The 12050-nt window shown below is 42.1% G+C and overlaps 1 protein-coding gene across 5 annotated transcripts in view; it reads right to left on the minus strand.

Moving 5' to 3' along the window:
- The window catches only part of Ntrk2 (neurotrophic tyrosine kinase, receptor, type 2), a 345349-nt gene that overhangs the window by 265788 nt on the left and 67511 nt on the right, over positions 1 to 12050 (minus strand). For all 5 annotated transcript variants that reach the window (XM_005387932.2, XM_005387931.2, XM_013516029.1 and 2 more), the window contains exon 11: positions 5178 to 5277. In XM_005387932.2, the coding sequence (XP_005387989.1) occupies positions 5178 to 5277 (100 nt within the window). The remainder of the gene's footprint in view (positions 1 to 5177; positions 5278 to 12050) is intronic.

Consider the following 12050-nt stretch of genomic DNA (forward strand, 5'->3'; position numbering starts at 1 on the left):
CAGTTTGTCCTTACAGATGTTTCTACAACTGTGTTTCTGGCTTTCACTCACATTTTTCCGTCTTTTAAAAGTTGATCCAAATATCTGTTAAACTCAGCCTCCTAAATTTTCCACAATTGTTTTCAGCTCATACAAAAGGCTTTAACCTTCAACCTCATTAGCCTGGGCCTCGCTATGTTTATGACTATTTTTAATGCCCAGATTTTTGGTTGCTGTTGAAAGACATCTAGAAGATCTTTCTGAAGAGCAGAAACTTGAACTGTGGGCCTACACTCTGCCGTTAGGAAAACCTAGGTCTGCAACCTCAGGCCATGTAACTTTTCAGTCTTTACTAAGCAGTAATCTCAAATGAATGCACACAGGGCATTTTTCATGCAAGGACAGGAGACTACAGGGGAAATCTGTGCAGTCTATCAAGACAACGAGAGAAAGGACTGCTCCACTGTTTCTTCTGCAGAGATTTCTTAGGGCACATGCTTCACACTAAAAAGACAAAGGATGCAGTGGTACCTTGGGCAGAAATATCATCTGTACACTTCCACCAGGAGATGCAGAAAATAAAGAGCTAATAGCTGAAAGTATTCATTACAATGCGATGAACGCCAAGTCCCTTCCTCCCTGCTGTCCCTACAGTTTCCAACTCTACCCCATCAATGTCATCACAGAGCACCCTCCAAGGCACACCCTTTGATGACTGTAGCCCTCATGTGGTGGACATGCCATTTCCCCTTTCTCTGAATTAGTACATCTTCAAGGAAGAAGGGGAGCAGCAAGCGACAGCTAAACCTGAGACTTTGGTGACAACGTGAATGCATACAAAGGCCTGTTTGCCTACTCATTGATAATAAAACTCCTCTGGAAAATTGCTTGAGCCTTTTATTATTGAAAACTAACATTGAAATAAGCCAGAGGCAGCCTTAGAAGAAAAGATAAAATTGTGCATTTACATATAGATATACTGATACAGATATCAATTTGGATGGATATGCTATAGATTTTATGCATCCACATTAAACATTTATGCATACTCTTTGTATAGATGACCACATACCAACAGGAGCTTTATTGAGGGGGTTTACAATTATGATAAGTAGATACTCAACTAATAAAGCAATATATGGTGTACAGGTACAGAAATGAGAAGGAAAATAGGCATGGAATTACTCTACCCCTTACGTTTTTATTAAAACAAGGCTGTTTGCCTCCTGGACTCTAGCAACAAGAAGCCTAAACCGCAGCAAGTGCCAGTGAGAGATAAATTCTAGGTTAACAGCAACTATCTGGCATTCTGCCAGACTCAGAACTGGACAGGGACACATATTCCAAAGGTACAGATGGAAGGCAGAGGGGGAAGAAATGGCTTTCCACTGGCAAAATGGAAAGTCCAAGTGAATCCTCCAAACTTAGAAGTAATTGTTTAAAACAGTGTGTGAAGACCTACATACCCTTAGACGGAACCTAGACCTGCCCTAGGTCTAGGCCATTAGTTGTCTTGAATCACAGGCAATTTACAAAGAAAGAGAGGGGTTTTATTCTTTTTAGAACTTAGGAAAGCCTCAGTTTTTCTCTTTTGTGCCTGGCCAATTATCAAACCAAAGTGGGTAAGTTGAAAATCCTAATTATTCAGTCAATTTATATTTGTTCAGCATCAACTTTGAACTAGGCTCTGGGAAAAAAAGATGAAGAGACCAATATGAATGTTGTCTCCACAAAGCGGCCTGCCTGTTACCTGCGCTGGGCCACACCAGTGGGCTCTGTTTATGGGGAAGGGACAGAACACCCGAGTTTACATTCCTGTGGGCCAGCTCCTGGGCTGCACCCTCAAATCCAGACGTAACTCACTGGTTTGGAACACAGATATCACCTTGCCGTGGAAGCGATGCCAGAAGTGTTTGGGCTCCCAGATTAGTCCTTTAAGTTCACCTGCATTCAGCTTGAGTGCAATCTTAGGAAGTTTCCGGTTTGTATTAGCTCACACTCACTGAATCTACAGTATTCAACAGTACTTTATAATATCAAGGTGTCTACCACCAACTGAAACAGCCAACATTCAAGATAAATTATGTAATGCTAGGGCCATGATTTCCCTGTGCATTATTCCCTCAAAAGGTCAGATGTGTGTTGGAAAGTCGGTCCCAGTGTTCTGATGTTATGAGGTGACCCAGACCCTTTAAGAGGTGGAGCCTCATGAAAGTGATAATGTCACTGGAGAAGGTGGCTTTGAAGAGAATTGGGAGAGGGCAGTGGCCAAGAGAAGAGCAAGACTGTCCCGCCCTGTTCTCTAGCTTCCTGCCTCACCTAAAGATGTGACCAAAGCAGAAAGACCCTCATCAGAGCTGGCACTATGCTCTATGGACTGAAATTTTCACAACTGTGAGCTGAATTCACCCCTTTAAAAAAAAAAAAAGCACCAGCTTTAGGTATTTCTTTATAGCAACAGAAAGGAGACTAACACAGGCACGGATGGGTGAAATTAGCTATGAGCCCTGTGGATGGGTGGGCAGCCACCTGCTGTCCTGAATCTGTTTCATGATAAGGGAACAATGACAGGACTAGACCCTCTCTGAGGATGTTAGAGGACAGAGCTGCATCTTGAACAGCTCATCCGCACATCAGCCACTGGCCTCTGGCACATCAGCCCCTTACAAAGCTACGCACAGTTTATTCCGTTGTTCTCCCCAAATCCTGTCTGATATATTCCCTGGTTATTTCAGGGAGTGTAATAGTGTTTTTACATATTCTTCCCTTTTTTAGATGTATATTTTCAAGCAGTCATCCCTGCTATAGTAACATTTTAAGTACATTAACTTGCATTAATTTTTAAACACCATTTTTATGCAGTTTCATTTGCACGCCGTGCATGAGCCACATCTTAATTTTTAGAACCTTAAAGGTTATCAACTCAGCATCTGACTTGTAAAACAATAACCTCAGATGGGGCCCGATTTGCTTATATCATGCCACACATCAATGTGTAACTAAATCAGAAAAATAAGCTATTCCAAATGAGCACATGAGGCTGAGACAAAATTTCTAAAAATAATTTTGTTTAGGTTTAGGAATAGGCAGAAAGACATGCAAAGAGTAGGCACAGCCTGCAAGAATTCATTGCCTCACCACTTTGTGTCAAAGTTAAGCAAGCTCTTTCTCCCCGTTCGCTAAGAATGTCCTCAGGCTATGTTCAGAAGATATGAGTGCTATAGAGGTCATGACCCCAAACCCTTTTAAATAAAATGCTGTTTTCAGACTCTGTACTGGGGTCTCAGTGTGAAATGCAGTCTGTTCTCTAAATCAAAATGTCTTCCTTGCATTTGTTTTATCATCACACTGCAGAGAGAATCAGATTGACATCTAGAGAGGATTTTTCTGACAGTGGTATTCCTGGACCATCATGGGAAGAGGCTCCTAAATTCTACTCTATGGATTCCCAAAGCTTTTAATGAACTCCCAGAAGGATCTAGATATATCCTTTGTCTGAGCAGCTCATAGGATTAAAGATCTCCAACTAAATCGCACGGGAGAATAAGTGCTATACTGCTCGAATCTGGTACTCTCCAATAAAATCTATGCTTGGGAATAGGCACCCTAAGTCTCTAAGGAAAGAAAGCAACCTCTAAGAGTGAGGAAGATGACCTGTCATGGTAAGTAGACAGCATGGCTCCCTAGAGCCACTGGCGACAGAGACCTGAGGTCCCTGAGTGGCCTGGGAAGCACTGGTAGAGTTTGGTTCCTGTGCTTCCCCCACACCTTCCCACACTCGGAGGGAGACATACTAGCTCATATTTATTCCACTGAATGACTGTTCTTGAAGAAATAGTCACTTGGCACTACCATGTCAGCCTCCACCAAAAACTGTCTGAAATGCCTGTTTGCAGGTCCATCCTGACCTTACTAAGGCAGAGACTCCGAGGTAGCTGAGTAATCCACATTGGCGCGAGTCCTACAAGTGCTTGTAGGAGCCAACCACAGGTGAGGACCAGTGTCCTTGAATCAATTAAAGTTATTGTAGTGGCGTTACTCTCTCAGTCCTGACAATTGGACAATGAAAAATCTTTGCTCCTCCTACAGAAATGTCAAGGATCAGCAGGCTAAGGTGGAGTCAGGAGGGTGTTTGGGGTCTGTTGCTGTTTTATGCCTAGGTTTACGACTCCACCTTCCCATTCATTTCTGATTTAAGAATCTCCCTATGGAAACCAACAGAATGAGAGAAGGAACCCTCAGAAATAGACTCAATCTTCCCCAGGGCCCTGTGCATGCCAGGCAGCTTACTGCCACTTAAACACTCCTTTCTGCATATCCCAGCAACATTCACAGTAGTTCAAGAGACTGCATGGATGAAGAAAACCTGCCAGACTTGCCCTCCCCACAGCTAAGCCAGCACCAAAATTTCCTCACATCGCTCCCTCTAAGGTATTTGTAAGCAGGGTCGAGCTATGAGGCCACACAAATGCGACAATAATACGTTAGCCAAGAGGAAGTTTAAACTTCAAAACACATGGCTTTAAATCATTGAAACTCAACCTTTTCTGTAACAACATCTATACAAGTACCCCCCCATTTAATATTTAAGCCTCTAAAAAAGACATGTTTTTAAATCTTGGTCAATATACCCCATAATTTTAATATAACCTTAAGAATTTTTCCATTTTAAAATAAACCATCCATGCACAATATGTCAGTGTACTGTCAGTGGCTTTTCTTACTTGATTTCCAATGTTGTAGTTTAAATTTGAAAAACTGAGAATCTGGAAAAACAATAGCAACCAAAAGCACACCACAGGAAACTTGGAAACCAAATGTACAGCAGAAAGGACCTTTCTGCACAAAGTGCATGTTTCCATATACCCTATCACCGTAGTGTGGTGCTACCCGTAATAAAAGCAAACAGAAAAACCAAGCACTGCCTACAGGCCTGCAATCATTAGCCACCTGACACTCAAGAAACCAGTCCCATGTCTCCTGGGACAGCTTTCCTCTCGGTAAAGTGGGCAGTGTTGAGTAACCAACATTATTTTGCTCTGGCTTGCTTTGTAGGATTCTATCCTTGCTGTTTTTTATTCAGCTTTAAATCCCTGTCATCATAAATCTAGCCACTTCCTTCAATAGTAGTAATTAGCATCAGACATAAACGAAAAATGATTCCACATAAGAAGTAAAATAAATTCAACCCTTCTTACCTTTCATGCCAAACTTGGAGTGTCTTGCCAATTTAAGCAGAAACAGCATCACCAGCAGACAAAATCCCACCACAGAGGCGATCACCACCACAGCGTAGACCTACAACAGGAAGAGAGCCCATGACACCCTTGCTAACCCACTCTTTGCAATTGTGACAATGACAAGATGGCAGCTCAGGTTTATGGGATACTTACCAGTTTCTCTTATAAAAGCTTTAATATGTCAGTTCACTTAATCCTCAACAAACTTACAAACACATATCTTCTAAGCTAAAATACATCAGTCCTATTATTATGTATTATTTACAAATAAGATATCATAAGCTGAAGATTATAAAAATTGATGCCTAATTGAATATCACATAAATGCACTTCTATCTATAGCCACAATGACAGATCCAGCTATCCATCCATTCACCCATCCACCCACCTCTCTGGAGAGAAAGACCCATGTCACTCAAGGCAGGGAATGTCACTGTAGTTTGAGATCTTAGTCTAAGCGCTAATGTTGTGTTGCAGGGGTTGGGTTGAGGGAAAAGGAGAGAATATGAAACATTACTGATAATTTTTGAGACTGGTAAAACACTGATGATTTTTGAGATGGATAAAGGTAAAATAGGGTTTATTTTACTACTCTATTTCTGTACAAGTTTGAAAATTGTCCAATAAAAAAAGATATTTTTAAAATTAGTATTGTCACTCATGGAAATCAGGGTACCCTGGGACAGTGACTCAGAGGAGGAAGGCACTTTGGGTTGAATTCTGCTTGTGAAACTTCTCATACACTTATGATCGATACACTTCTCTACATGGATGAGGGGTTTTAAAGTTTAAAAAAGTGATTGCAAGTGCAGATTGTACATGAACATAGGGTAGATATGCAAATCCTGTCAAAACCCTGAGATGGGGAGAACAAAAGTGTAAGTGGTAACTCAGTTACACTACCACCACTACTCCAAGCGCATTAGGATGGGGAGGATCCCTGAAATACATCCAACATTCTGGAAGCAGAGACGCAAGCAGCACTGTGCATCCCCTTTCAGGATTTTTTTTTGGGGGGAAGGGTAGTTCATTTAATGAGCTGAATGAATGCTCAGGTGTCCCCACATTACTATGACTTACAATGGGTGGTTGGTGACCCACACCAGAACACAGGGATTGGAAGGGCTCAACATGGTAGTAGTCAAATGTGGAAGGAGTCAAATGTGGTTGTGTTGGCTTGGGGGATATTTTGCAAGGGGAAACAGTATAATACAGGACACATAGTTTGTAAGATTATTTATAATAGTCACCCAAGAATGATATACAAAAGAGTGCAGGAAATCTGTCTACACACCAAGACCAAGGACTCTAGCCAAGGGCCTGGATTACACAGAAATGTACTGTATGAGTCCAGCTGAAGACCTACAGCTCATAACAATGCCTCCCATGAGTCCAAATGAAGGCCTAGAAGTCGATAACAATATCTCATGCACGCCTGTTTCACGGATCTGCGCTGGGAAGGCCCAAAGGTCAGTGGTGGAACCTAGGAAGTCTGTGCCGGCAGGATGAAGGATCTGTGCTAGCAGGCTGAGGGATCTACACTGGAGCCAGGAAGTGATGCACAAAGAAACAGAGCTTCTCTAAAAAGTACCACAGCCATCCTCAGCAACAGTGAGGTTCTGAGCTCCTCTGATGATTCAGATAGCTGAGCTCCCATCATGAAAGCCAACACAATGAGTTTCTCCAGGAGACTGAGTAATGCAGCATCTTCCCCTCTGGAGTCAGAATTTGATGCTCAAAGTGAGGACCAGAGCTCCCCCAAAGTGAAAAGAAGCCATTCTTGGAGCCAACAAGGTCCCGAGCTCCTCAGAGGATAAAAACATCGGAGTTCATCAGGAAAGCCAGCATGATGAGCTCCTCCAACAGAACCAACAACTCCTTACAGCTTCTACCAGTTCCTAACAGCCTTCACTCAGCTCCCAACAGCCTCAGAGTTCCCAACAGCCTCACTTCTTCTTCTCCAGTTCTTCCTCTTATGCTGCTGGCAGCAGTCTCCAGGTGGGCCGCCCACACCCAGCACCACACTTACTCAGTTCAGCTGGGGGTTATAAGTTGACCACCAGTTGTCAATCCACTACAGTGGTCTACTGTCACCACCACAATTCCATCTAATGCTGGCCACCCTCAGGTTTATCTGCTACAAAGGAAGATAGTGCTTTAAAAATTATCAAATTGTCTTACCTGACAAGTATAAATTTCCATCCATAAAATATTTTTCATTACTAAATTAGTGTTTTCAAAAATACTTTGCCTTGACAAATTTCACCTCTTCCGCAGTGCCAAATTATCTTTAAAGAATCACTGGCCATCTAACATTGTTTTACCTCACAAGGATAAGAAGAGAACTTTCTACATTGCAAAAAGGCATTTTACCCATCTATCTATTCCCACTAAGCAACAATTCAACTACAGCCCACCTGACAGGTTCCTCCTGGTCCTGGGATCCACCACCAAGAGACAGCACTGCCAGGGCCCAAAGCACCACCACTCCCAAGGCCATGCAGTGCAAGGGCTGTGGGCAGCTTTCTACCATCCATCAAATCCAGCACCATACCTCAGCCTCTACTGGGGAACTTGGGAGCTCTGGAACTCACCCCTCCTTTCAAAGCCATCATCTTCTAGCCTTCTCCTGCCTTCAAGATTAACCAGCTCCCAGGGAGTGATACCCCCGTGGGGAGCAGAAAAGACCTGTATAGTCATCAGCCACTTTTCCCTGGCCCTACCATTAATCTGAGCTCTGGGCTTGGCCTGATACCCTGGGGGTTCTGTTCCCCTCACCTGTTTGCCCCAGTGGCCCTTACACTTTCCATACTGTATACAGAAAAACCTGGTTTTTGTTAATCTTTGCTCTTTGACTCAACTACTGGGGAAACACTGCCATGTAGGGGTGGTAATGTGTTGAGCCAGACTTTATGCAGATTTACTCTGTCCAGAGAAGAGATTGGGAAGTAGCCACCTTCATGCCAGTCCAGAACTAAACTACAGGAGAATTCAGCCAACACATCCCATGCTGGACAAACTTTCGATTCTTGCTTGGTGAACTTTAGCTGGAATACACTGGTGTGCCTTAGCCTCTTTCAGTTTTGCCCAGCTCAAGATCTTGCTGCCAAAAAATGCTCCAAGCCCGTGGTGAACTTTTGGAAACAGGGAATATTAAGGCTTGGCTACCTGTCCAGTCTCTGTTGCAACTGCTCAGTCTGAGTAGCACGAAAGCAGCCACAGAAGATATAGAAACAAGTGATGTAGCCACGTTCTAGTAAAACTGTATTTACAAATACACGAGTGGCTGGATTTGGACATAGTTTCACAACTCCTGCTATAAACTGTCTTGGATACCCACACTGACTTAGACTCAAACTTTATTGTTTCACTTAATCTCCATGATAATCCTTGAATCTAATAGTATCATGTCCCTCAGTGTTCCCCATGTATTCCAGCTTTTTCCCTGTGTTACTCTGTAAAATGCATTTCCTGGCTAGTTTATGATTAGAAGGATTCATGTGACTAGTTGAGGCCTTTGTCACTACCAGAGGTAGAACTGCAGTGCTAGTCTGAGAACTTTTAAGGAGTGGCTCTCAACCAGAAATAATGGTGCCACCCCACATAAAGACATTTGGCACTTCTGGGTTGTCACAGTTGGGAGAAGGTGTCACAAGCACCTAGTGGATAGAAGCTAGTGGTTCTATCCACAGGGACTCCAACAAAATCATTCCTCCCAAAATGTCAGTAGTACCAAGGGTGAGAACCTGCTGCACTTCCTCGGGAATTCCCTCCCCTATGTCATAACAGATGCAAACTCTCTGTCCTAGAGGCAGAACAATGCTCATCTGACCTCTGGGTCAAAACATGCACAGAAGCATCAAGGAAAACTGCATGGTTTTAAGCTGCTAAGACCTGGAGATTTTTATTACTGCAGTATAGCTTATCCCGAGTAACATTCATTTCATAGTGAGAGGTACTATATGCTGGAAAATATTAAGAACATGGGTTGTTCCTGAGTATAAAGTTTAGATTTACCATGTATTACACATATCATTTAAGAATTACTTAAACTCTGAGTCTCACAATCCCAATGTGTAAAATAGGAAATATAATAATACTCTACTTAGCAGTTTGTTGTAAATCTAAAATAAGTGAATGCAGATAATTGGCTTGCAATAGTGTCTACTATCATAGATAGCACATTAGTATTAAAGATGACAATGCCAATGATGGTGATAAAACAAAAATGTGAAGAAAATTAAATAAGAAGCCCAAGGCACACCTCCCAGCCTGGTATCTAAACCAGTCTGTCCAGGTATAAAACATGCAACTTGTTCATGAAACTTCCTCACTAGGTGCTCGGCTGAAAATGAAGGTGTGAAAGGAAAAACATGTGTCTGACCCTCCCATCATGACATCAGATAACACTACCTGGTCTCAGTTAGTGGTTGCGTAACCCACCTACCGAACAGGATGGGGCTCTACCTACTGCTGAAAAGCTGCTAAAGATTTGCAAATCAGCATTCACACCTATTGAAGTCCTTCTAAATTAAAGCACTTTAAGAAACAAAGGCTCCTGGGAGAGTAAGAATCACTTTTTCAAAACCAGTGATAAATGTAGTTTTAGGTGCCATACATGTGTTGGAGGCAAGGGTGGGTGTTTATGTGAGAATTTGATGGGTTGGATGGTCTGTTGTTTTTCACCTGAAAACATCTTTTAGGACAGAACAAAGGGGATCTGTCCTTTCCTACAAATCCAATCAGGACACTGAAGAGCTATTGCTGGGCCCTAAAGCCAACATTTAAAACTGTCTCTCAAATGCCTTGACAACATCTGCTATGCTGCTATTGCCTCCCTGGCTCTGAAACTCATAAAATGGTCCTCCTGTGATCAGAGACTGTTTATACAGCAGATATTGGGACCACATAAAATTTTTAAATGTATTTAAATTCTACAAAACATGGTCTTGCATCTCTGATACAGGATTCTAGGGGCCCTTGCCAGAGTCATAATGCACAGGCTTTAAAGGATTATTATTTTTACTAATCTTGCCTTCTGGCTCTACAAACAGCTTGAATATCTTGAGAAATGCCAGTCAGGGGCTTCCATCTATCTCTGGTATTACAAGAGAGAAGACTGAAGTTAACATATATTTCTAGTAATTGGAATGTATGCACATCAGTGGCTCAGCTCCTGCAGCTCAGGTTTCTTAAGTACACAATGTTTTCAAACCACGAACTATGAAGTCATAGAGATTGACTTACCATGGTATTTGTTCTCAGTATTTCTGTGTCATGCGTATGGCCATCTGTGGAAGTTTGTAATGTGTGTGTGTGTAAGAGAGAGAGAGAGAGAGAGTGAGAGAGAGAGAACGCATGCACACCTACACTTGCTATGTGCACTTCAAGGTGCAATTGTGATGCATCTGTTTATGAACTTTACATTCCCAATATCATGGTCTTGGTTCAAGAACATAGCACATCTTTTTATTACTGTACCAAACACCTCAATTATTACCCCACTTCCTATCTCTCTATTCCACAACCTGTCCTATAATGTTTACCATAAGTCCAGCCAGTCTGCAAGACTTACTAAATACCTACTAGGTGTCAGGCAGTATTTTTAGGGGAACAAGCACACACCATAAAAAACACTGACCAGACTGCTTATACAACAGTTCCCCTTTAACTAAAGCAGAGACAGTCCAAGACCTCTAACAGATGCCTGAGACCATGGGAAGAATCAACTGCTATATGTACTGATTTTTCCTACACATATGTACCTACGGTGAAGCTTAATTTATATATTAGGCACAGTAATATAATAACAACAACAATAATAAAATAGAACGATTAGTATGATATGCCCAAATGAAAGCTTGTGCTTTGGAGCCCTTATTAACAAATACATGGGTTGCTTGAACACAAGCCCTGGGATACCATGACAGTGGGTCTGATAAATGAGATGGGAAGGCTGCTAGATAATTATGGGTGGGTAGCTTTCACAGTGGGGATACTCAGGACAAAGGAGTGATTTACAGCTCAAATGGGACTGAGAGGAATTATGTGATATTTCACTACACTACTCAGAACATCCTCAGCCTGTGCATAATCTAAAGTCTATGAGTTGTTCATTTCTGCAATTTTCTATGTATTGCTTTTAGTTTCAAATTGAACTCAAGTAACTGAAACTAAAGAAACTGAAGGTACAAATTAGGAAGAATTACTATACCAAGACTCCTACTAGGTAATCTTGAGAGGGAAGAATATATTAAACAAGTAAAGGAATAAATAGGGTAATTCCAGATAGTAGCTGCTCAGAAAAAAATGAAAGAGGGTAATGGTTGCTGGAAACCTAGCCTGAATGACCTTCTTTTAAGCCAAAGGTTGCCAGGAAGCTGAAACCGGGCATTCCTCTGTGGAGTGAGCCAGAAGTATTCAAAGGAGTATTCAAAAGGACAGGTGACAAAAAGTTACAAGAGCATAGGAGAGAATGTCAAAAAGGAGCAAGGACAACAAAATAAAAGAGAGCTTGATAAAACACCATGAAGAATTCACCTTTTATAAGAGAAGTGTAGTGGGTGATATATTGTGTCAACTTGAGAAGTGTAGAAGCTTAACTAAGTAACTCAACGGTTCTACATCCTGGGGTGCAGAGGACATGCTGTTATGGCTCTAGGATTTTGTTCACTGTGTCAGTTTGAGAAGTTTAGAAGTTTAACTAAGTGGTTCAGCAGGGGGCCAGGGTCCTGGCATTGTAAACATCCTCAGCTGGTGCAAGAGGAGGACATGTAGATGGTGTAAATATAAAGGACCACCCCCCCCCAGGGTGGATAGCCTGCATACATT

The sequence above is a fragment of the Chinchilla lanigera genome, unplaced genomic scaffold, assembly GCF_000276665.1.
Source record: "Chinchilla lanigera isolate Chin_1 unplaced genomic scaffold, ChiLan1.0 scaffold00031, whole genome shotgun sequence".
Taxonomy (NCBI): domain Eukaryota; kingdom Metazoa; phylum Chordata; class Mammalia; order Rodentia; family Chinchillidae; genus Chinchilla; species Chinchilla lanigera.